Raw genomic sequence first — 25356 nt, forward strand, 5'->3', positions numbered from 1 at the left:
CCACCAGAATCGAACTCTGAACGCTTAGGGCATCATTCGACGGAAGATTGCTCGTACCTTTCCAGTTGCTCCGAGGCGTTGCAATGAGGGAACAGATGTTCGTATTGTGAGACTCGTTACCGCGAGGCCAAACAAAAAAGGCAGACGCCAGGAGCCTGAATAGCCGACGGTGCGGTATTCGTCTAGATTGTCCTGCTCCAAAATAGGCTGTTGATACTCCCGAGCCCGACGAAAGGGGGGGGGGGGGGGTTTGCAGTATTGAGACCTTTTGGGGCTCTGACTGTTCATCAACCCACTCGCATATTGGAATAAAATCTACATCACGGCGTGGGTTCACCCATTTCAGAACATATCAAGGGCATAGTAGTTGGAATGGTACACTCAAGGCCGCCCGGCCGCCGGTATATTAAGGGCTGGGAGCATCTTTTATGGCGACGGTAAGAGACCTTCCCGAAAGCCAGATTTCCACGTCCAATTGTAAAACTCGGCCTGGGTTATTTCACATTCGCGAAATTGATGTCCACGCAACGTAACGACCACTATGCGTATAACCAGGAAGATATCAAAAAGGACTTAGCCCAAAAACTCCTCTGCTTCCATTTCTTTCCATGGGGTATAAGCATCATGCTTTACAACCAAGTAATCAGAAGCAAGTCCACTCCTATGGGAACTCCCTAACCGCCTAATCTCCTTGAGACGCAAAGTAAAACAGGGAAATTTTTTTTTTAGACAATCAAGAAAAGGATACAAATCAAAAAGCACATTTCAAAAAGAGCAAAAGGGCATCGCAGACAGAATAAAACTCATGATATACAACGCAAATCCAAACGTAAGGAAAAAGGGAACTCATTGCTAAAAGGAACATGCTGCGAGGGCTCGGGAAGGAAGAAAGGCTCAAAAACCGCAATAATATTGTTGTAGCTCAGAGGGACAAAATCTTTGGGTACTTTTAGGCTCATCGGTTGTATGAACCCATTCCATAGTCGGCAGATGGCTGTGATGTATGAGAGTACGGGCCCCCGTAGCTCGTATCGTAATCATGCATCAAGCCACCCGGCGCCACAGGTGCTGGAGAAAGTCGAGGTCCAGGAGCTATGGGTGCTGTTGGATCATAAGTAGATGGAGGCGGGCGGGTACCATGGGGACCAATGTCATCAACTTCGTTTTGTTGGAGAAGCGCGTAGTCGTCACCGTCATCGTGACGATCTGAGCGTGACCCTCCTGGACGACCCGTTCTGAATTCAGCATCTGGATCTTCTTCGTCGAGCTCATGAGGGTTCGACGAGAAAGCGGCTTTGGATTGAGCAGCAAATGTCGGGTCGGATCCGTCGTAGGGCATCATGCCGGTGCGGCGATAATCCATGACGTCTCGTATGGACATAAACGCGGTAATACAGAAAAGTAGGCTGCCACAAATGTTAGCAGAGCTGCCAGAGGCTAGAATCTGTTGCCGAGAGTTCCTCACAAAACAAATGCACCTAGGACAGCCGTTCCAGTACTTAATGTACACTTGGCTGGACTCCCGTACGCAAATGCATCACATCCCGTTCTGCCTTTCTTCTTGTTGTCTTCGTCGTCTTCCCCCTTAGCCTTCCCAGTTCCGACATAGGTAGCTATCGCAATCCAAGCTGTAAACCAGAGAAAAGCGTAGAAGCCGTCGACGGAAGCGAAGGCGTACGGGTTGCCAAACCGCCGTGCCCGCGGCCATATGGGAACAGCCGTCAAATATATCAGACCGGGAATCGAAAACCAACACTAATCAGCAACACAAGTATTAGCAGAAGGATCGAGAGTACGGTAGCTGGGTCAAGGACAATTAGATCAGCATACCAAAGCAAAGTACCACGCCGTCCGACCGTCAGTCTTCCCGTTTCTCGTGAATACAGCAATGGTCATCGCCCATGCTAGAAAGATGATGAACGCCTGGAAGGCATGGATGATGTTTTTTGTTCGGGCGCTGTTGATATGAGGCAGTTTCATTCTTTTCGGCGTCGTCGGGTTCCAACCCGATCGGACCTTTTCCCAGCTTCTGTCCGCCTATGGACTGTCTTTGGCACTCCGAACCGTTTTCGCCGAAGCCGCCAGACAAATATCGACTCTAAGCAATTCTCCCGCAGATGTATGCTCGCGTGAATCTTGCAGCCTTGTGGGTTTCGAAGCAGAAGGACGAAGTAGGTGTAAAAGAGGGTGTACGAAAATGAAGTGAGCAACGATAGTTAAAAAAAGCAAACGGAGAAAGAATGAATTAATTTCAAGCTGATCTATTTGAAGTTGCCATCAAGCTGGAGTGTCGAGAAGCCGTACTTTGCAGCAAGGGTGGGTTTGTTTACAGCAACCTAGTAACGAGTTACGCACGCCGCAAGGTTCACGGCAAATGTGGCGCCGCTTTTGCGGGCATCTTTTCCTCACAAAACTCCAGAGCTGAAGACACTTGCACACCACAAGGCCTGCACAGCCTCTCCATGGACTCTGTTGGAGCGAAACTGGTGGCTCAGAGGGCCACGATGAGCCCTCCAACAAACCCTGCCCAACCCACCAGCCTGGCACCAGGGCGCTTCTTGATCCCAGATTCGGGCCGTCTGCATGAATACCTCCCCGGTGCACCCATCAGAAATCGGATGCTCGCGTGGCTGTGCTCTCCTCTGTGCTGTCGCGTCAAGAAACGCGATGACTCGCCTCTTCACTCTGCTCCAAACGACGCGCTAAGCGAAGCCGCGAGTAGGTCCCAAGATAGCACCTGTTGCCAACATCTAGTCCGTCTGAAATCGCCTATGGAGTAACTAGCCTCAGACGTCTCGTACCATAACCAACGCGACAGCACCGACCCCAACACCAACGCCAGGTGAGAAAAAGTGCCCACAGCGTGTATTTCAGCGTTTACAGTTGAACCCCCGCCAGCTTCATTAACGACGAGGGTCGTGTGTTGGGGAAGAATTCCTTAGCTATGCCAGATGGAGAGCCAGTGGACACCATAGAATGCCCACCGCGAGGGAAATGTCGAGTTAATACTAACCACTACATCAACGCTACCTTGGGTGCGGTGGCGCGGTAAGAGGCCAACTGGGATTTAAAAGGACTCTGATACCGACTAGAATGGTTTGTGCAACTGCGGGGGAAATGATGTAAATGATTGGCATTGACTAAAGCGCTGGCTAATTGTCAAGTTTTACCAGGTAGACGACAAAGAGCAGCTCATCGGTGATGCAGGCGGCCCGACTGGAGATATAGAGTCAGCAATTCAACCTCATTTCCTGTGACAAGGGGACGTTCATCTGGGCTAGGTGCACATGCCTCGTCTCAGTCCAATAGGTCGAGGAAATACCACAATTTGTCGCCTGCACGCGAATACACAATGGGAACCGGAAAACAAGGGAAGGAGATTAATTCCATAAAGATATCGTCAAATCTCTACGGAGGATGCATCCCAAAATCCCAGCGAGGCAATTGAATATATTGCTTCGTACTTAAAACGCAAGCACTGAGGTTGCATACCCTAGGCTTGTCGACCAAAATCCAGGGTATGAATCCAGGTTCAACGACCTAAGGCCCAACAGTGCACAGAGGAAACACCCTCTAGGGACACGGTCAAGCTAACCAGGTAAGGCCGCACGGAACATTAGCCAGGCCTATTTCGTAGCAAGCCAAAGCCACTTCAACATCCCCTCACTCCTCTTCTCAAGTTGTTGTTTGGCGATTGACTGGTTGCGTCTCTTGAATTCCAGCATGGCTACATACGGCCTGTTTGCTTTTCCTTGCCGCTTCATTGTTCATTCTGAAGCGTCGGTATTTAACCTCAAATCACGGATATACCAGGCCCTTTCCTCGATTCTGTTTCCGGATTGGGGCTGGCATATCACGGTATTAAAGGTCGTATTGAGGAAGCTGTGCTTTTTCGCATTCTGTTATCTGTTCGGCTGTATAGGCTCTGTTTTTATCCTCTTGAATACCAGGATTTACCTAATATCCCTTTTTCAAAATGGCGAAGTGCCCGAGACTCCCGTTCGCGCGTTGTCCGGATGTCCCAAGCGTCAGCACAGTTCGAGGATAATTCGCTCTCCGGCTGTTTCGGGATTTTGTTCTGGTGGCCACGGTGCTGCTATTCTAGATTGAGGGTAAATGGCATCCGTCCTAATTGTTCTGGAGGTAGGTTCGAAGATTTTGCAGTCAAGGGAGCGATATCGTTCTAAGCAAAAACGGGTACGGAGTAGTTTCATTTCTTTTCTAAAAATGAATCATTTTCCCGAGACTGGAAAAGCAGCCAGCTAGAGTGGTAATGATGCTTGCAATCAAGAACCTTTTCGCTTGCAACCTATCCGTGGATAGATGTACCAAGGGGAAAGCCAACTGCACAGAAACCAACCAAGGGCAAAGGACAATGTCAACCGCGAAAGGGAATTTAACGCATCAAAGGCCAGATGTCGGATAAAGCCTGACATGGTTGCAGAACCGGCTCGAGACAAGCCAAGTTGACATGTATAGCAGGAAGAGATCTGGGCCTTTTAAACCCAGCGATTGATACGAGGATCCAGTCCATGCAAGATCGTTGATATCGACCCTCTGCACAGGAGCTGTAGATGGCCACTCCCGACACCTGGATCATAACCCGCGAATAAAGCAACCAGGACGAGTTTCTTCATCCCGTCAAAAGGGAGTTTCTTCAACATCCTGGGCGCTCAGGCTCATGGTCCCTGTCCCTGTCGTGGAGCTTGGGCCAGCGAGTTCGGAGCTCCGGCAGGGATCGGTGCTGGGATCTCAATGTGGACGGACGACACCCCACCAAGGCAATTGAGCGTCCCCGTTGGATGCACGCTGATCACAATCCAGCGAGTTTCGCGATACTTTTGTGAGACGTGTGGCCGTCGAGTTGCGATGTGGCTGGCGTTGGACGTGCCAGGCCGATCTCGGGTGCCGTGGTGACAGTACCGTACACGCCCGCTGCGCCGAAAATGACTCACATTCCCTGTACTTACAGGGGCCATACCGCTGACTCATGCCAATCCCCGCCCTCTGATTGGCCAATCTGCATCTCGACCAGACAAAAAAATCCTTTTCTGTGACGCCCAATTCATCTTCCTCTTCCTCTTCTTCTTCTTTCACCGTCTCTCTTCCATCCTTTTGGTCTCCATTCAAAACACGCCCAAGGCCTCTCTTCCCGCCAGCCAGCCCCCAATTCCACTTCTATCCCATCACATAGTTGTTAATTCAGTGCTGTCAAGCACTGTTGGTGCTTATGCGCGTGATACCTTCTGAATTCACTTCCCAGGTAAGATTCTCAATCTCTTTGTCTCCAGCGGCTCATTACCCCTCGACGTTTGCTCTCAACCGAAGCTTGATCACTGACCTTGGTTTCTCTATGCAGGACTATATCTCGGGTATGCCTCGACCTCCTGATTCTACTCTTGCTCTGCTATCGAGAGCACGGACTAACTCCCATCACCAGATCACCTCTGGAAAGCCTCAGTAAACTGAGTCATTTTCAATCGAGCCACTGCATTACCAATTCACTTAGATCTTCCAACACAAACATGTTTTTTCAAGTCTTGAAAACCTTTCCCTCCCGGGTCGGGGCTACGAGTATGAAAGCCTCGGCCCAGGCTCGATTTATGGCATCAGTTGCCAACGGCACCCCCAAGCTGAACAGTGCACTTCGTGCCCCTGAGCGTGCCACTTTTACGATCCGAGATGGTCCTGTGTTCCATGGGAAGTCCTTTGGAGCACAAAAGAATATCTCTGGTGAAGCCGTTTTCACCACCTCCCTTGTCGGATACCCAGAATCTTTGAGTGACCCGTCTTACCGTGGTCAAATCCTTGTCTTCACGCAGCCCCTGATTGGGAACTATGGGGTTCCATCTGCGGAGAAGGATGAGCATGGCTTGCTAAAATACTTTGAATCTCCTAGCCTTCAAGCAGTTGGTGTAGTCGTCGCAGACGTTGCTGAGAAATACAGTCACTGGACTGCTGTGGAGAGCTTGGGTGAATGGTGTATCAGAGAGGGCGTTCCAGCGATCTCCGGCGTTGATACCCGCGCAATTGTTACCTATCTGCGAGAACAGGGTTCTTCCCTAGCGAGAATCACGGTTGGCGAGGAGTATGACGCCGATCAGGACGAGGCGTTTGTTGATCCGGAGCAGATTAACTTGGTGGCTAAAGTTAGCACCAAAGCTCCTTTCCATATTAGCGCTGGAAGCAGCAATGCCCATGTCGCCGTAATCGACTGCGGAGTCAAAGAGAATATCCTTCGAAGCCTCGTCGGCAGAGGCGCCAGTGTTACCGTTTTCCCATTCGATTTCCCCATTCAGAAGGTTGCCCATCACTTTGACGGTGTCTTCATCTCCAACGGTCCTGGTGACCCGACCCACTGCCAAAAGACTGTCTACAACCTCCGGAAATTGATAGAGACTTCTCAGCTGCCAATCATGGGCATTTGCCTGGGCCATCAGCTTCTCGCTCTTTCGGCTGGTGCTCGGACCATCAAGTTGAAGTACGGAAATCGCGCGCACAATATTCCAGCATTGGATTTGACGACTGGCCGCTGCCACATCACCAGCCAAAATCATGGTTACGCTGTTGATGCGTCCACCCTTCCTAGTGACTGGAAGCCATATTTCGTCAACCTCAACGATTCTAGCAATGAAGGTATGTCCAGTTTGTTGTCAGCTCCCGATTTAATCCTTCTGACAGTGACATAGGAATGATCCACAAGAGCCGCCCCATCTTCAGCACTCAGTTCCATCCTGAGGCGAAAGGAGGCCCTCTCGATTCTTCCTACCTCTTCGATATTTATCTTGACAGTGTTCAAAAGTACAAACAAAGCCAGGCCGCCTTCCAACCTGAACGGGATAGCCGCCCAAGCCCACTTCTTGCCGATCTCCTCGGCAATGAACGTGTAGGCGTTCAAACCACCATTGGAATTGAAGCTAGTGAACCTGTCGTCCCAGTTATGGAGACAACATCCGCATCTCCAAAAATTGCGGCTGCAGCGTAATGGGTACCTTCTACGTTTGATGTCTTTCATTTTCTTTTTTTCCGCGGTTCGGCTAGTATTTGGAGTTATCTGTGTTCCCGTAGCCTTTTCTCAATAGTTTTGCTCAGTATCAAGTTAGTCAAACAATTGCAATATACCTTCTACGTCCGTGGTTCCATTGCGCCTTTTTCTCTCTTCCAAGTCAGTGTTGCGCTTACATAAGCCATGCGTCACTTTCGCTTCACTAGCCCTTAGCGCGGCGTTAGTCAGCACCGCACAACGCTCAGGCTACAAAGCGCCTCGACTTGCTTTCAACTTCTTCTCTCTTGCAACCATCCCCTCATCGACGAAGTGTGAGTCAACCACCCCATTTCTGCCTTTCTTTCTTGAGTAGATGTGCTGATCATTGCATAGTCTCCGACACTATCGAAGATGAGAGCTAAGTGGAGAAAGAAGCGCGTTCGACGTTTGAAGCGTAAGAGAAGAAAGGTCCGAGCTAGAAGGTCAGCTTACTCGCTTACCCTTGTGCAATTGAATCGTATACTGACTGCCATTCCAGCAAGTAAACATCTTCACAGCTCTGTCTTAGTCGTTCCGTGATTGAAGACCTCGAACGCTGAAAGAACGCTGCCCTGTTTTCCAATGGCCGTCGGGTCACGCGATACATTGGTGATCGTCTTTTAGCACTTGATCTCCCGATCCACCCTCTTTGCATTCTATAATCCAAAACGAACAAAAAATACTCAGCGGTTTGAGTTGCGAGCATACTCTCGAAATTCCTTATTTTCCGGTCCGGCTCGACGGCGTACAATTATTTTAGCAGCTCTAGCCATGAGTTTCTTACGCGCTACGAAAACGACCGGGCATATGTGATGACAGTATTGCGTATGTATTAGTCGAGGGCTTTGTTTGAGGGGCAGGAAGGAGTTTTTGTTGAGGCTTCTCGTGGAGACTAGTCAACACCAAAACGGCGAAATATCCGAATCATGGAGCTGGATTTGAAGAGTTTACTAAAACGGTCTGCTGGTTTCTGGTGTTTTTCTGTATGATAGCTTGTTCTCTTTCGCATCAGCTTGCCGATAGAGCAGATCCCAGAATATAAGTGGACAGACTTCAAAAGCAACTCTTTTACTTCTATGCCATTTGACCTGATCATCTTTGAATGATAGCTTGTACTGCCAGTAATTCAGCGCATATATAATGTGTTTGCCGGCCATCCACGTTTTCTCCCATTGAAAATTTGTTATTACTGCAGCTTCCTAGCGTTGCGGCGGAGTGTTGCGAGGTCACTCGACTCTTTCGGGAAATTTTTTCTTCCGCAAAACTTCTAAGGTTTCCAACGCGCAGCATCGCGAACAGCTCAATTGAATCTCAGCTCCAGACAATTAGTTATAGCAATCATACCATTTCAAGATCTTCAGCAATGGGCTCCGAATCCCCCGAAAAGAAACGAAAGCGTGTCTCGGAAAAGCACGACCGGCCCAGCAAGAAAACAGCCGTCGAGTCTGTGCTGCCACCTCTCAAGGTCAAATTCATCGACAACAGCGACGGCCCTGCTCCCGTAATTGGTGCGTTCAAATGTCAAATCCCTACAGCTGGTGACACTCTAGAAGAAAAGCAGATTGCTGACCGTATTCCCATTCTAGCGTCCACTCCCGGAATCCGTCTCCCCGACTCCATCTCTCTCAGCGCATACACCAAACCCCGTGCAAAACGCTCATCCAAGACAGCTGCCACCAATTCCGGCATCGTCTCGTCTGAGCTCCTTCTACACTCATCTGCACACCCAAAATTCGACTTCACGGCGAGAGAAGGCGTTGAGCAATTGGATTCTTTGTGGAATCATTATGTGGCGATCTATGATCCAAAAAAGAACTCCTTGCAGCTGGCTGAAGCTAGGAAGGTGACTGTGAGGAGCTGTATACGGCAGGCCAGTCCTGATACAGAATACGAATCTGAAGAAGAAGAAGTTGTGAGTTTCGTCTACTCCCATCTCGTGTCTCCTAATATTTTCCATTCTCCCATGCCAGACTATCAAACTAATGCCCTATCGACGTTCCAGCAAACCGCATTCTCCAAGAAGTCCGCCCTGGCCGAAGCCTTTGGAACCAAACAGGCCCGCAAGGCCGTGCAATCCATCGCCGAAAATGCACTCCTCTCAAACGCACCGGGCGGGGCCCCGACCGCCGCAGAATCCGCCTTACTCTCATCCATGCCCAAGGACGCCATCTCCGCCTCCTCTGCCGAAAAGACCGCTCAGCAGGAAATCCAAGCGGCCAAACCATTGCCTCAACCAAATCTCTCCGCCAGCCATCCGTCCGACGTGTACTCCATCGACTCCCTGATCCCCGGCGGCCTCTCAACCCTCCACTCAATGCCCGTTCGCGACTGGCAAACCGCCCTCGCAAACTCGGAAGAAATCCTCACAAGATCCCGCTTCGTCGCCCACCGCATCGAAGCAGTCGGCAAAACCGGCGACAAATCCCAGCTCCAGCTCCTCCGCTTCATTCTGCTCCTCATCGAGTTCGCAGGCAGTCTGAAACCCACCCGTGGCGCCGACAAGGCAGGCGTGGGCAGCAAGAAGATCCCTCCGCGCGAAGATCTACGCCGCAAGCTTGCCGAAGCGACGACTTCCAAGGACTCCTCCGCGGGGGGCCCGCAGTTTGTCACGGATTCATTTATCGATTCATTGCGCCGCAAATTCGTGCCGCAGGGGGCGATTCTGTCCCGGAATGATCTTACGCTGTTGCATACCACAATCTGTGCACTGACGCTGCATGTCCCGCCGGCGTCGGGCTCGCCGAATGCGTCGAACGAGTTGGCGACGGATCCCGCGGATATTCGTGACGATCTGGGCCTGGACAACAAGACGGCGCTGCAGTATTTCAGGGAGTTGGGCTGTCGGGTTGATAAGCCGAGGGAGAGTGAGTTTGCGAAATGGGGGATTAAGAGGGGCAAGACAGAGGCGGCGATGAAGAGGATTGCGAGATTGAGGATTCCGGTGGAGTTCCCGAAGGTGAGTCGGGGTGGGAGAAGATAGGATGGTGTTGGGAGTCTCTTGATAATTCCGGAGTTTTGCCCAGTGGGCGGATGAAACAGCGAGCTGGCATACCTGGACAACATATTCCGATCCTGTATGATGGCCTCTGATAAATTATAGTCTGTTATTCCAAACTGTACTCCAACAGTGATATTTTGTTTGTTGATAACTACCACTGGAACCGCGTCACACACCTACATACACCCACATCATATTGACTATGGAAGAACGAGATCAATCCCAATAATATTCCAGCCTGTCATCTTCACCATGGTTCCCAGTTTTGACTCCCCAGATTGCGGATACTTTGTATAGTTCAACCAGTGTTGATATAGTAGGGGACAGGCCTAGCTACTCCGTAATACTGCTAATAATAGCCCTTTGCTAGACGAAATAGCATTCATGCTTATATATTATAGATAACTAGCGGTTATCCGATATTCAAATGTTATATATGTCCAAAACCTCATACCAAAGATTTCGACGCATCAAAATCGACCAAAAAGAAGGTGGTATACCTTAGCAGGGGTAACAATGGGCACATATAAAGAGAGACGGGCGTGTATATAAGCCAAGATATGTAAGATTCCAACATGTCACCAGATAAATTCGTAAAACGGGTTGCATAGCATCTATCTGAATTCCGAGTATTATGCGGGACAGCTGCCTCCACTTAAAATTTCAAAGGAATGTATAATGAAAACAGAAATTAGTACGCGTTCGAGATTGAAACCCAGGGCATTTGGGATCACGGTATGTTCTTATGCAGCGACGCTCACCGGCTGCGCTGTGGCGGCAGCCATACGAGTCGGTTCGGCCAGCTCATTCAGTATGCACTGCCTCGCAACAGCTTCAGCCTTGAGCTCTCTCTGCAAGGCAACTTCGATATCCTCGCCTTTGTTGAGGCCAACCTGCTCATCGGTCCACATGGGCTGATTCTTGACATCATGTGCGGCAGCATCGTCGCCAACACCCAAGAATCCGCCTGCGGCCTTCCAGTCGCTGGTCTTGCGGATGCCCAAGCGCTCCCAAACTTGCTGAAGGGAAGCAACAAGATGGTCGCGAAGTGGTTTGGTGTGGCCGGGGGTAGGGGTGACTCTCAGCCTCTCCTCGCCACGAGGAACGGTGGGATAATTAATAGCTTGAACATAAATACCATGATCCTCTAGGAGCATGTCGGAGGCACGCTTTGCAAGTTCTGCATCACCAACGAGGATGGGAATAATGTGGGAGGGATTCGGTATAACAGGAATATCGTTTTCGTTGAGAGCAGATTTCACAGCACGGGTATGGAGTTGCTGCAAAGTTCGGTCGCGACCATATCCGGCTTGGTATTTAATCGAAGTTGTGGCACCAGCCATGGTCGCCGGAGGTAGGGAGGTTGTGAAGATAAATCCGGGAGCGAGAGAACGAATAGTGTCGACAAATTTAGCAGACCCCGCGATATAGCCGCCAACGCAGCCATAAGCCTTGCCAAGAGTTCCGGTGATAATATCGATGCGATCCATTACGGTTCCCTTCACGTTTTCAGGGGACGTGGCATGAATATCATAATCCAAGTGTTCAGCAACGCCAGCACCATGTGGACCGTACATTCCGACAGCATGCACTTCATCAAGGAACGTGATCGCGCCATATTTGTCTGCCAGGTCACAAATTTCTTCAATGGGTGCAATTGATCCACACATGCTATAGACGGACTCGAAAGCGATGATCTTCGGGGTGGACGGAGGCAAAGAAGCCAGTTTGCTCTCTAGATCAGCAAGATCATTATGTTTAAACACCATCTTCTTGGCTCCGGAATGGCGTATGCCCTGAATCATCGAGGCATGGTTAAGGCTGTCAGAGAGGATCACACAATCTGGCAGCTTGGATCCCAAAGTAGCCAGCGTAGCATCATTAGCAACGTAGCAAGAGCTAAACACCAGAGCAGCTTCTTTTCTATGCAGCTTCGCAAGAGTATCCTCCAATCGAACCGCATGTTGGTTATGACCAGAGATATTTCTTGTCCCTCCAGCGCCGGCACCGTAGCTGTCCAGTGTCTCATGCATCGACTGCAACACATACGGATTCCGTCCCATGCCAAGGTAATCATTAGCACACCACACAGTCACCTTGTCTCCGGGGGAAGACATATGTGCCTGCGGAAATTCGCGGGCGAGCCGGTTGATATTGTTGAAGTAGCGGTACGTCTTGTCCTTGTGTTTCTTCTCCAACTCGCCAGAATAAAATCCCTCGTAGTCGAATTTTCCCGCCGGAGGAGCCGCAGGCTTCGGGCCGGGGCAGACGGTATCCCGCTTCATCGCCGCCGAAGGAGAGGGGATACTGCTCAAGTTTGAGAGCGCGGGAGGAACTAACACACCGAGTCAATACCAAATCAAGTTCCATCCTAACCTCAATTGCACAAAAAAAGGATACTCACCCCTATCCGCCTTCTTACCACCCACCTCCCTCACGCTCGCCTGCCTCACCGCACTCGTATGCAACCCCCTCAGCCCTTTCATCGGACAACCACCGGCCCCAGCCATTCTCGCACTCTGCACCGCCAACGCCTTGCTCATAATCGGGCATCGTCTGGCAATGACCTGCAGATTGGAGATGGTGCCGCCACCGGGACTCGCGGCAGCCTGGGGGCGGGTGCTGCTGGACAGCGAGCGGAGGGTGGATGGGGATGTCCTTTTCAAGAACGGGCATAGCGAACGGGACTGATGAAGAAGGGCCTCCATGGTGTTTTTTCCCCTTGAAGCTTTTTTTTCTTTGGCTTTTGGAGTTGAATTGATATCGTCTCTCTCAAAGGCCCCTCGGTTGACCGTGACTTGGGTTCAGAAAAGAGTGGACGTTGGAAGAGAGGAAAATGGAAAGACGAGCGGAAGTTTCCAGTTTTGGCCGGCGAGCGACGAGTATAAATAAGCAGATGCTGATTGGCCAGATCCCCGTCTTCCGCGTAAAATATTTCCATTTTGGGACAAACCGCGGCCCACGTCTGGCCCGATCACGTGCATGTGGGATGGATGTACCTTGCGGCCTTTTTTCCGCCGAGCGGTACTTCCGCCGAATACGAGACAGCCGGTCCGCTTAGTAATCAGGGGGAAAAGAAGGGAGAAACGAGAGAAAAAAGACAAGCAAAAAAAAGACCCGAAGAGCTGAACAAACCCAGCTGGCATCCGGAAACAAACCCCGAATCAAGCAAGACTGATCCTTGCCGCAGTATCAGCCCAACATTTCCACCTCAGCCGTGGTCGGAATGGAAACTCATGGAAAGGAATCATGTTAGAAATGACCTAATCATACATATCAACCTAATCACCTCCCTGCCAGATGCACCCATTGTATCTCTATTGTTACATGCAACAACTTGGTTATTCAAACAAAGAAAAAGGGCAAAGAAAGGAAAAGAAAGGAGCACTGAAGGTGATTCACTTTCAGGTAAACAGGAAAAAATATAATCGATGGAGAGCAAAACGGAAATGGCGACTATACACCAGCCTTCAAAAAGAAAAAGAGGTAGATCGAACAAAACAATAATAGCAGAAACCGAAAAAAGTAATTCAATAAAATAAATGCCAGATACCCGTGGCAGTATTCTGAAACAAAAGGTACTGAAACTTCGATTCAAAAGGAAGATAATTGACTCGTTCCATGCTCAGTCGACCTCACCGTCAATCAGTCGCAGTCTCTCTTTGATCGTTTTGGCCTTCTTTGATCGCCCTGCGCCACCGCGTCCACGTCGACCCTTAGCTCCCGGCGCACCAGCGGCCTCAGCAGAGACAGGCGTGGCGGCTCCAGAAGGTTTGGTACTGCTATCCTCAAAATGGCCCTCCCCTACACAACAAACGTTAGCCACACGGTCCCTGTCAATATGTACTCGACTTCCAAATCTCATACCTTCATGATACATGTCATCCAACGTGATATCTCTCTTCCTCTTCGCCGCAGCTTTCTTCCCCTTTTTCGCGCCGGCCTCTTCTCCCTTCTCGAGTGCTTCTTTCTCCTTCTGCTCCAACATCTCTACCTGTTCATCATCCGCCAGCCACATTGCAATGTCCTTGGTTCGGTTCTCGCGGCTGCGAGCATTGAAATCGACTCCACCAGCAGCACCACCTGAAATGACAACGCGCTGCACTTCCTCCTTTTGCAGAGCCCGCTTACGAATACGCTCTTCAATCGTACCCCGCGTGATAAGACGGTACACGGTCACTTGTCTGGTCTGCCCTAAACGATGGGCTCGATCCATGGCCTGCGAATCGATCGTAGGATTCCAATCGGAGTCGTAGAAAATGACTGTATCAGCAGCCGTTAAATTGATCCCCAGACCGCCAGCACGGGTAGACAAAAGGAACACGAAAATCTCTGGACGCTGCTGGAAGTCTGACACTGTGTCACGGCGATCCTCCAATTTGGTGCTTCCATCAAGGCGGCAGTACTTGTAATTTCGATAAGTCAGGTATTCTTCCATCAAGTCAATCATGCGCGTCATCTGGAAGTATAGCAACACGCGGTGGCCGCCATTCTTAAGCTCGCGCAAAAGCTCGTCCAGTTTGGCAAGTTTACCGGAATCCGTCACAAACCGTCTCATCGACGGTACAGTGATATTAGTATATCGGCCTTTCACTGAGCCCGGTTGTGGCAACAATGGAGGTACAGAATAAGGGGTGGGATCCAACTTCTTCGAAAGGATTTCTTGATCCATCGCAGTGGTAGCACTGCCAAAGAGCGCATGCCGAACAGTCATGTTGAAGAACGTTTCTCGCGCTTCTGTAATAGCAACTCGTCCGGAGCAGGATATCGTAATAGGCGGTGCCGAGGCACCGGGTTTAGCGCAGGGTTCAAAGGTGCGAATACCTGTATTGTCAGCGACGCTGTTCGTAACATTCAGCAGCTCACGCATATATCCGGTAGCGGTAGTGTCAGCCAACGCTCGCCGGTCGTTGCGTTCCACAATACTGAAAAGAGAGTGGGTGTGGATTGCGTTGAGATCAACGTCATCCTCGTCGTCGTAGGCAACGTTCATCAACGAGAGGCGGCTTGCATAATCACGTCGCATTACTGCACGCTCAAACACACCCTTGTGGGAGATATCATACGCCTCGCCAACAGAGGTGTCTGCAAACCTTAGCCAAGAGAACGCGCCGTTGTCGCTCAAGCTTTCCCTGATATTTTCAGGAGTCCAAATGTTCATCATATGAGAGAGATATTTCCCTCGAAACCCAGCCTTCAGATTTCCTGGCCCAGGCATATCCAGGCGGCTCTCGGGTCCACAAAGAAGACGTGGTAAATCATACTCAATGAGGTTTCGAGTAGAATACCCAACATCGACAAACGAGCCCTCGCGGACGAAAGATGCTGTTTCCGCAAAATAACAGGCTGAAAATGGTGACGTGGTCTCCGCACGTTCAAACAGATCAGGGTGATTGCAAACTTTTCTGAACTGCATAACCAAGTTCATCAACGTAGTGCTGTCCGAGTCATCACCAATGGCGGCCTTTTCAATAAGATCCATAATGCTAACGCGGTTTCGGAGGTTGGTATAATACGCCCGTTGACGATAGGTAAGATCGCAGAAGACGTCCTTCTCAACCTTGTCGCCAAGCTCCTTTTGAACGTGCTTCTTGATGCGACGAAGCATGAATGGCTTCAAAATCATATGCAACCGCCTAAGCTGATCTTCGTTAAGCTTCGTATTGCTCTGAGCATGGCTTTCGATATCCTTGGAAAACCATTCGCTGAACTCATCATGAGAATCAAACAATGTTGGCATGATGAAATGCAGCAACGCCCAAAGCTCCTGCATGTTATTCTGTATTGGGGTACCGGTCAAGAGAAGTCTGTTTCTGCAGTGCATTCCGAGAAGGCTCTTCCACCTTGAACTCTGGGATGACTTGATGGCCTGGGCTTCGTCCAAGATCATGTATTGCCATTTGATCTTTTGGAAGTACTGAGCATCACCAACAACCAGCTGATAAGACGTCACAAGGACATGGAACTCCGATTGTTTGCGGTATGTAATATTCCGGCGATCCCAGAATTTTCGCAAAACCTTTCGATCCTTTGCTGATCCCCAGTAGGGCAAGACCTTAAGATCAGGAACAAATTTCACAATTTCTTGTTGCCAATTGTGCAGTGTCGAAGAGGGTGCGACGACAAGGAACGGTCCCCAGATATCGTGGACCTCAGCAAGGTAGGCCATCACGGAGATAGACTGTACGGTTTTACCAAGACCCATCTCGTCGGCAAGAATACCGTTAATACCTTGTTCATAAAGGTTAACCAGCCAATTGAGTCCCTTGAGCTGGTATTCTTTGAGTTGGCAGGTAAGCATCTTCGGCTGCGACACTTCAACGTCACCCAAGCTGGTTGGGTTTTGAAAGTTCATCTCCCCTTCGTCAAATGCAGCCATCTTATTCTCTTCGCCATTGAACGCACGGGCACGGTCCTGGGCTTCCTGCACTGCACTTTGAGCGTTGGCCATCGCTACCTGCCTCAAGGCGGTATCATCCTCCGCATCGAAATCAAGATCTTCAAAACTAGTGACTTTTGCACCAGCCTCAGGGAGCGACATCAAGCTATCGAGCATCTTGCCTTCGTCAGTAGCACCGCCTTCAATCGCCGAAGCGGTAGTGGCATCTCCGGTATCTTGAGCTTTATCTGTTTTAATCTTCCGGCCGATGAAGTGGGAGTAGAGTTCGGTCTGGGAGATGAGGAAATTAAGCTTGCGTCGCTGTCGGTTCGCTTCACGATCCGCCTCCGCCTTTTTAGCTAATTCGAGCTCCTGTCGCTGCGCGAGGCGACGCATATCACGTTCCTCGCGTTCATTTCGCTTCCAGAAAGTCATCATCTCCCGCATAGTTCGCTTGGCTCTCGCCTGGGTGTCCTTCATGCTCCTGTTTGTCCGTTCTTGCCATTTTCGGGCCTGTTTGCTAGCCAGTTGGGCGGTTTTTCGTAAATTCTCCTGGCGAGTACTAAGAGACACAACTTTCATTCGATAGACCTTTGGAATATCTTTCCTGGCAATATCCCTCCAAATTTGCTCGTAGAACTGATTGTAGCTTTTCGAGTCGTATGGAGTAGCAGGGATCGGACTCGGCTCTTTGGAGCGCGCGGCTTTCGATTCTTTCTTCAAAGAGGTCTTTCGAGGATCTTCCTTTGGAGCCAACGGAGCCAGTTCCTCGTTCTCCATGGCAGCATAAGCGGCCTCTGCTGCATCTTTCTCGGCCTGCTTCTTCTCCTTTGATTTCTTGGGTCTCGAGGAGCTCTTGGTAGCTTTCTTCTTTGCAGGAGGGGATTTGGAGCGAATGTGAAAAGAACTCGTAGTGCCACCCTCAAGGTTTGGAGCAAGGGGGTTGACTTCGGAAATTTCCTGTGAAAGCTCACCACGCTCGAGCGCAAGCGTGGTGTCCTTGATCTTCTTCTTCGATTTGGCAATCTCTTTCGCCAACTTTTGTTTCTCGGCCTCGTCTTCGATCTTGGTAGCTTTCTTCTGTGCCGCGTTCAGTTTTTCAATCTCGTGGCGGACGGTGTTCTCGCGACGTCGCTTTCTTTGCATGTCCTTTTTCCTCTCTTTTTCCTCTTGAACTTCCTTCTGTTGCACTTCGGCGTGTACTTCCGCTTCATGGGTACGGTTAAAACGATCAATCCCCTGCAGGGCCTGTTTTTCGAACATTTTTGCTAGTTTTCCTAGAAATTCAGTTCGACGTCGCTAGGAAGAGTCAGTGATCCTGGGATATGAACGAAATGAAATAGAGATCATACTTTGCGTTTCCGCCCTTCAGCAGCATCCACCTCTCGAGCGCGCTTCGTGCTTTTCATCATATAGCGTTGCCATTCTTGTTCGAAACCAGGGGCCTCAACGTCGCTGTTGTCCAGCATTTCGATCTGCTCCATCGCCCTTGCAATAGATTCGTCGGAAACCTTTTGGGACTCGTAGTCATTCATCACTTTGCGCGATTTTGACAACAGAGGAGGCGGTGGTGGCGGAGCGAAGGATGACTTCGTAGGGGCCATGCCGTTTGTCGCCGGGCGGTGTGGCATGTCATTGTACGGGTCAAAATGGCTGGTTCGATGGCGCATTTCGGGTTCAGAGTACGGCTCCGGTTCGAGCTTGGGCGTAGGAGCAATGGGAGGCAGAGCATTGGACTTATAAGCCTGGAGAGGTGATGATGGTCTCCGAGGCGGAGGTTCGTCTGCCGGTCCGGAGAGAATATTGGCAAAGGACATGGGGTTTGAGCGGGCAGGTTTCTAGATTTGGAGTCAGGTCAGCGAGAGCTCAGATATTTATGCAATGAGGGTGAAGAGAGCTGACCATTTCCTTCGGGGATGCCGAGCGCAGTGGAGGTTGGGACATGTGGGCGTTGTTCGCGGCTCTCAAATCATAGGGCTCCAGTTCACGCTGCGGTGACTGCGAAAATGCATCGGACATTGCAGGCGGATGTGTATGAGAGCCGGAGGGATGACTGTAGGTCGGGGGAGGCGAATGGGAGCTGGCAGACATTAGAGACCCGCCAAAGGGCCTCGGCAGAGTGTATCCTGAATTCGCAGAGCCGGAATGGCCATGGTACGGAGGAGAGCCATCGGCATTGACAACGGCGCCGTTCAAGGGAGGCAATGTGGTATTCATGGGGGAAGGAGCACGGGCGAAATGCGGACTGCGGGTGAGGGAGGCAGGAGGCGGGAAGCTTGGAGGAGTGCGAGGAGGATGCTGCTGCTGTTGCTGCGGCTGCTGGTAGGGGTCGTTGTTGGAGTAGAGCTGCCGGTCCCTGGTTGAAGGGGAGTAGGACGGGTAGCGAGGTTGCTGAGTCGGGGAATGCATGCCGTACGACGGCACGCCGGTCATCACGACGTTTTAGTCCAATGTTAATCGATCTGACGCGCAGATACAATTGGGGGCCAGAGATAACCAGTTGTCAAACTTGCTCCGGTGAACGGCTCCTGGTCTTCACACAACGGCTGCCATTCACCTTGCGGATCGGTGGGAAGTACTGTGAAGAGCTGCTGTCGGATTAGCAAGGGAGTAGTCGCGTGGGCGGTGGATGGAGGCGATGGGGGAGAAGCGAGGGTTGCGAGTGAGGTTGGAAGGTGAAGAAGGGGCAGGCAAGAAAGAGGTGGCCACAGCGCGGAGGGCTGGCAAAACGCGAAAAGGATGGTTATTAGCTCGTTAGTCGATACTCACAGGATCCGTTGGCTTTGACCCGGGTTTGCCCACAGGGAGAAATGCACAACGCAGCTGCAGGCGATGGGCGAGCTGGGTTCACGGAGGGAGCATGTCTGAAGGTACGAGGAGGGCAGAGAGATCAGAAAGGTGAGGCGGAGCTCAGTCTGAGACTACAATTGTGAGATGGAGATGGCGGCAGCGATGAGGGAGGAGGGGACAGTGGTGGAGGTGATGATGGAGGTGGTGGTGGTGGTGATGGAAAGACATGGCCTGGCGAGGAGGACGAGATGCCGGGCGTTGTGGTTCTCGTCAGCCAGCGTCTACGGGCTGGCGGGCTGCTGAAGCAAGCGGTCTTTTCGCTTTTTCCGCTTTTCTGCTTGTTTTTTTCTGTTGCTGCGAGCGCAAAATGACAAGCCAGCGTCTGGTTCCGGCGTCACGATGGATACGGGTCTGGTCTGTGACTAGCGCCCCTGGGCTGGTGGCTGGAAAGGCGGCTGTCGATTGGACGGTGTGTGATCCACCAAAAGTCATTCACCAATTAACAACGCTCTTGGCGGGGATGGCTTGCAGATGAGGGTCACTAGTAATCTATCGGTATTGCCCTGACAGCCAAGAATACCACCCTGCTGCTTATCTAATGAAACCGACGTTGCAGGATATTTCACGATCTGAAGACGAGATGAGATGAGTGGAGGGCATATATATATATATATATATATTTATATACGGAGTAAAGTGTTATAGAGGGTGGGCTCGGGATAGCAAGGAGTTTATGCAACTCTCAACGACCAATTCTTCTGTCAGACAGCCTCAACAGACTCATGAAGTCATCACTCCCACCAAAGGGGCGAAGACCACACTGGACCCAGCAACAGCACTCAGAGATCGACCGACAGCCATCCCAAGCAGCGAAATATCTCCGTCTGAGCGAGCATCTCGTCGGAATTTGGGAGCAAAAGCCAAAAGCGCAAAACAGACCTTCCGCTGATCCACGGAAACAAACTAGAAAGCATTCTGATGTAATGCACCAGCTTGTCCAGCACGCCGTGTCAGGATGGGCAGATTGAGCATGCAGATACCCTTCTATACCTTCTTGTCGTTGTCTTGCCAGCCCGTCTCTCCCCGCATTATCGCCACAGAGTTCTTGGAACGACGCGGTTCCAAGCTCATCTCATCTGCCCATTCAGGTTCCGTATATCCCTGGAATGAGACAGCTCTGGACCCTGCCGCCCGCGCAATTCGCTGTGTACATACTTGTCCTCCCTATTGGTCTTGCGGATAACTCGCGTGTGCTTTTAAATCTCGTGCCAATGGCCTGATGTGCATTGTTTCCGTGGTGGTCCCATCTCTCCTCCTCTGCAGCTTCTTGCACGGCAACCGCTGCGTCGTATGCCTGGCATGACGTTGAACGGCAGAATGGAACCTCCCTGGCCCAGAAGGGATGTGTACATACAGACAGACATATAAATAGACTGCTACTCCTTCCACGAGGGACGTCGTTGACATCATCCTCTCCGGTCCGGTTTCTCCTCCTGTCCCAAAGCATCCTATACAATCGATATCAGTCCCCCCAATTGCTGCACTATACACCACCCACCAGCAACAGCAGCTTTCCCCCCGGACCAGACTTGCCCCCAAAAAGAAGAGAAATCCCTCACCATGGCAACGTCCGCCCCCAGCCTGCCCAAAGAACAATGGGCCCAAGTCTGCCCCAAAGTCGGCGGGCCGCTCGAATACAAAAAGATCCCCGTCCCTAAGCCCGGCCCCGACCAAGCCCTCGTCAAGATCCAATACTCGGGCGTCTGCCACACCGACCTGCACGCCATGAACGGCGACTGGCCCATCGACGTCAAGATGCCCCTGGTCGGCGGCCACGAAGGCGCCGGCACCATCGTGGCCAAGGGCGAACTGGCCACGGGCTTCGAGCTGGGCGACCGCGTGGGCGTCAAGTGGATCAACGGGACCTGTCTGAACTGCGACTTTTGCGAGAACAGCGACGAGCCGCTGTGCGCCGACGCCCAGCTGTCCGGATACACCGTCGACGGCACGTTTCAGCAGTACTGCCTGGCGCAGACCGCGCATCTGACTCCCCTGCCGAAGACGGTCAAGATGGACAAGGTCGCGCCGATCCTGTGTGCCGGCATCACGGTGTACAAGGGGCTAAAGGAGTCGCATGCGCGGCCAGGCCAGGTGGTGGCCATCGTCGGTGCTGGCGGTGGACTGGGCACGCTGGCCATCCAGTACGCGAACGCAATGGGCCTGCGCGTCATCGGCATCGACGGCGGGGATGAGAAGAAAGCTGCTTGCCAGCAGTTAGGCTGCGAAGTAAAAATATAATCCCCATCACTCTTTATCCCCTGAGAACCACCGCTCTCTAACACTCCCCTTTTCAACAGGCCTTCATCGACTACACCAAAACCAAAGACCTCGTCGCCGACGTCCGCGCCGCCTCCCCCGACGGCCTCGGCCCCCACGCCGTCCTCCTCGTCGCCGTCTCCGAAGGCCCCTTCCAGCAAGCGGCCAGCTACGTGCGCTCGCGCGGCTCCGTCGTCGCCATCGGCCTGCCCGCGCACGCCTTTTTGAAAGCACCCGTCTTCGACACCGTGGCGCGCATGATCAACATCAAGGGCAGTTATGTCGGCAACCGCCGGGATGCCAAGGAGGCCGTGGATTTCTTTGCCCGAGGCAAGATTGAAATTTCCGTACAAAGGTCGTGCCGCTGGAGGAGTTGCCAAAGGTGTTTGAGTTGATGAGTAAGTCGGAAACGGGGTCTCACTTTTTTGCTTTTCGAGTAATACTAACCCATCCGACAATAGGGCAAGGTAAAATCACCGGTCGCTATGTGCTGAAAATGCCAGATGCCGAATAGATCTTCTCGCTGGGGCGTTGGTTGAATGAGCTTGAACGGCTTTTGCTTGTAATCACAAAATACGACCGCATATCCAGGTCGCGGGTACATAAACTATATCTTAATATTTGACTGCACAAACTGACCCAATCCGTGTTGCCAGCGGAAACCGCCTTTCGTTTCATAGGTCCAAGGCATAATCAACTTGGAAGCAAAAACACCATTCCATCTATCTAATAGATAGTCGACAAGAATCTACAACGGAAAAGACAGAAACCAAACCAAACCAAATGGTCCAACACTCTCATAAAGTACACACAAAAGGGTTTATAGTCCTAGGCCAAAGCATCACAAGAAAACACCAAGCCAAAACCCAGACGCCGAGTTGGAAATAAACGACATTACACCGCTCCAGGACCCTTGTGCCCGGATCCTTGATCAAGCAGCAACTTTGGCTTGATATACTCTTCGTCCAACTGCTTGAACCACTCTGCATGGTCCCGCGACCCAGCACCGGACAATAGATCTCGGAACGCGCTCGTGGCTCCCGCAAGTGTAGGCCGAGAAGACGGGCCTTGGACTTGCCCTGCTACCGTCGCTGGTGAAGCAGCTTGTGCTGTGACCGGTCCGGGACCAAGGGGGCTGCGAGTCGATAAGCGAGAAGGGGCCCGTGACGCTCTGTGCGAGGGAGCAGCGGGGGGTAAGTGATCGTCATCAGATATTGAATCGAGCTCCAAATCAAAGTCATCCAGATCTGGATCTATTTCGGCCGGCATCTTTGATGCTGTACGAGACAAGGTGCGATTTCTGTTATGAATTGCGGCTTCATCAGCACTGCTACCGCTGGCACTGCCGTTTTGGCTAGCGCTACGGCTTCCAAGCAGTGTTTGTGTCGACGCTGCATCGCGGGAGCGCGCAGCGCGATCTCGCTGGCTATAGTTGGCGCCCTTTCTCGCGGCCAGGTGGCTGGAGCCCTCCCCTATCTGCGGGGAACGATGGCCGTTACTGCTCGCATAACTTTCGCCAGTGATAGGGCCCGCATCAACGCCGTTCGTAATATGAACAGAGTTCAGGGGGATCGTGAAGTCGCCCCGGCGCGGTGTGTGGCCGATCCCGGTCCCTGATCTCTTGTAGTAAGTACCTCCATTCGTCACTTCTATATCGAATTCATCGTCAGAGTCAACCTCTTCCGCCACGCCAGTGCGGATGTCCAAAATTTCTAGCATTCGAGCCGTTGTACCGCCAAATATGATCACGGTTAAGACTACTACCACAAGGACTGTGGCTCGTAGTGCCGGAGCATTCTTGCCTTCCAAGCCAGCAGCCAACGCCACGCCTACCGCTCCACGTAGACCAGCCCAGTAGAGCATAGCTTGGTAGGAAAATGGCAGTTCGTCAGCGACATCCTTCCCGCGTCGCTTCGCTCGATATCGGATAAACCAATTGATCGCTTTCGACAGCGGGAAAACCGACATGTATCTTGCGACGCAGATACCGACGACGGTCACCATAATAAATAATGGTTTGAATTGAAGGTGGTCCTCAGTGAACAGATCCAAACCAAGATATATGAAAATAAAGTTCTCCGAGAGCTGTGCTAAGATTTGGAAAGATAAATTTGGGTCGTGAGTTGGGTTCTCCGTGACATGTTGTAATATGCGTAGTGTTTTAGCGTAATGCCTCAAAACAAAAGCGACACAATCCCTATATCCTGTTAGATATCAGCTGCATTATATGAAAGGAACAAGCTTACCAGACATGTGAACTCCATTCGAAAAGAAATAACTCGCGTACGCAACCAGTACAATCAAGCAACTCTCAATTTTCGGTTCACGGCGAACATGGGTGTATTTCAGGCCCAGCGCCGTGACCACTCCGACGACGACCCCGATCAATAAGCTGCCAAAAAAAACCAGTAGGAAAATGCCGATGGCTTCGAGCAAGCTCAGAACAGTCAACGACCCGGCGGTACTGCCCGGTTTGTATCTCTGGGCAGTTTCGAAAAGCACAATGGCAATGGCATCGTTCAAGATGGACTCTCCAAAAATCACAGTGTAAAGTTTCGGCTCGACTTTATAAAAATTGAAAATAGCCAGAATTGTTACCGGGTCGGTCGCGGAGAGTGTGGCACCGACCGAAATCGCTTCCACGAAGGAAATGTTTAGGCCGTCGAGCGGAATCCGCGTCCACAGATATAAGATAGCTCCCAGGACCAACGCCGAAATAAAAGTCCCGGCAAATGCAAATGTAAGAATCGTCCCTATGTTTCTAAAGAAATTGGCCTAAAGCGGTATCGCATCAGTAATGCGCTTCCCCGAAGATAGCCGTCCCAACGTCATTCGGTGGCAGGCAACTCGCAACCCGTCAATGTAACTCACCTGGTGTAGCTCATATCCCGACGCCAGTATAATCGGAGGAAGAAGGAGGTTGAAAAAGAATTGATAATTGAAGCTGACGGATTTCTGGATCAGGGTTCCAGGGGTAACACGAATAATCAACCCGACCACCATGCCTGTTTAAACGTCATACGGTCAGCCAAAAATTTACAATATCCCATCAGATACTCCGCGTTTATCACACATGGAACTCACCGGAAAAGATCGAAAGAACCGTCTCATGTACGGCCTGAATCCGCCTCTGCTTCAGTGTGTAGCTAGTAAACAGCGCTATGATCAACAGCAGGATGAGGATAAAGAGCGCCCAAGACGTCCAGAACTCTTTCTCCCCAGCTTCAGGCGATTCTGCAAAGAGGCTGGCGTCAGTTATCCGAGAAGATAGATAAAACCCCAACGGGGATGGAAGGGGCGCAATCGAACCATCGGGATCAGTTTCATCCTCCATTCTCTTTCCTATGCGCGGACGAATGAATTAGCGATTGGATCCCCAAGGATTAAAATCCATGTGCGGCACGGAAAGCTAGTGCACATACGTAAAGATCCCAAGGCCAGGTCTTGAAGGATTGACGCCATCGTGGCTGATTGGGAGGATGGCGGGATGGGAGCTGCAGGGACAAGCACAAACGGCGAGTCGGTTCGAATAAGAGACGTCACTCATAATACCAAAGTGTCAGCGAGGTAGAAGAACAGCAGCCGGAGTGACCACGATCGCACTGCGTTCATCGTTTGACCTTTGAGCATCCGGGGTGCCTGTTCCGTCTTCACGACACGCTAACCTACGTGAGCTTCCTCAGATGGCCCCGTGACACGTGACCTTGCGATGGCGACGACATCCGAACGGCGACGAGAGTAGATATTCAAGATCTGATGGGAATTTCACATGGGCGCCAATCCAGCGGACGAATGATGAAAATTTAAACCTTCCGCTGCCAAATATATGCATGTATGTATGTATCTACA

The 25356-nt window shown here is 51.2% G+C and overlaps 7 protein-coding genes across 7 annotated transcripts; 3 read left to right on the forward strand and 4 right to left on the reverse strand.

The window, feature by feature from the left end:
* Positions 1-955: 955 nt before the first annotated feature.
* On the reverse strand, positions 956-1980 carry UREG_04318 (uncharacterized protein; the record flags this gene model as incomplete). Its single annotated transcript, XM_002544755.1, has 3 exons — positions 956-1406; positions 1466-1755; positions 1831-1980. 3 exons carry the CDS (start codon positions 1978-1980, stop codon positions 956-958), a joined length of 891 nt encoding a protein of 296 aa, XP_002544801.1.
* A 3545-nt stretch (positions 1981-5525) lies between these two features.
* Positions 5526-6985, forward strand: UREG_04319 (carbamoyl-phosphate synthase subunit arginine-specific small; the record flags this gene model as incomplete). Its single annotated transcript, XM_002544756.1, has 2 exons — positions 5526-6636; positions 6690-6985. The coding sequence occupies 2 exons, from the start codon at positions 5526-5528 to the stop codon at positions 6983-6985; spliced, it is 1407 nt and encodes a 468-aa protein (XP_002544802.1).
* Positions 6986-8387: 1402 nt separating this feature from the next.
* Positions 8388-10004, forward strand: UREG_04320 (uncharacterized protein; the record flags this gene model as incomplete). Its single annotated transcript, XM_002544757.1, has 2 exons — positions 8388-8936; positions 9027-10004. 2 exons carry the CDS (start codon positions 8388-8390, stop codon positions 10002-10004), a joined length of 1527 nt encoding a protein of 508 aa, XP_002544803.1.
* A 761-nt stretch (positions 10005-10765) lies between these two features.
* On the reverse strand, positions 10766-12730 carry UREG_04321 (5-aminolevulinate synthase; the record flags this gene model as incomplete). Its single annotated transcript, XM_002544758.1, has 2 exons — positions 10766-12357; positions 12427-12730. The coding sequence occupies 2 exons, from the start codon at positions 12728-12730 to the stop codon at positions 10766-10768; spliced, it is 1896 nt and encodes a 631-aa protein (XP_002544804.1).
* A 917-nt stretch (positions 12731-13647) lies between these two features.
* On the reverse strand, positions 13648-18834 carry UREG_04322 (putative DNA-dependent ATPase Ino80p; the record flags this gene model as incomplete). The annotated part of the gene is made up of 4 exons (XM_002544759.1): positions 13648-13826; positions 13890-17700; positions 17754-18239; positions 18304-18834. 4 exons carry the CDS (start codon positions 18832-18834, stop codon positions 13648-13650), a joined length of 5007 nt encoding a protein of 1668 aa, XP_002544805.1.
* A 1977-nt stretch (positions 18835-20811) lies between these two features.
* On the forward strand, positions 20812-22021 carry UREG_04323 (alcohol dehydrogenase I; the record flags this gene model as incomplete). Its single annotated transcript, XM_002544760.1, has 4 exons — positions 20812-21477; positions 21549-21818; positions 21863-21905; positions 21969-22021. 4 exons carry the CDS (start codon positions 20812-20814, stop codon positions 22019-22021), a joined length of 1032 nt encoding a protein of 343 aa, XP_002544806.1.
* A 380-nt stretch (positions 22022-22401) lies between these two features.
* UREG_04324 (mitochondrial sodium/hydrogen exchanger) lies at positions 22402-24841 on the reverse strand (the record flags this gene model as incomplete). Its single annotated transcript, XM_002544761.1, has 4 exons — positions 22402-23711; positions 23754-24282; positions 24379-24512; positions 24592-24841. The coding sequence occupies 4 exons, from the start codon at positions 24839-24841 to the stop codon at positions 22402-22404; spliced, it is 2223 nt and encodes a 740-aa protein (XP_002544807.1).
* Between the last annotated feature and the right edge of the window lie 515 nt (positions 24842-25356).

This window comes from Uncinocarpus reesii, genomic scaffold (genome assembly GCF_000003515.1).
Source record: "Uncinocarpus reesii 1704 scaffold_2 genomic scaffold, whole genome shotgun sequence".
Classification (NCBI taxonomy): domain Eukaryota; kingdom Fungi; phylum Ascomycota; class Eurotiomycetes; order Onygenales; family Onygenaceae; genus Uncinocarpus; species Uncinocarpus reesii.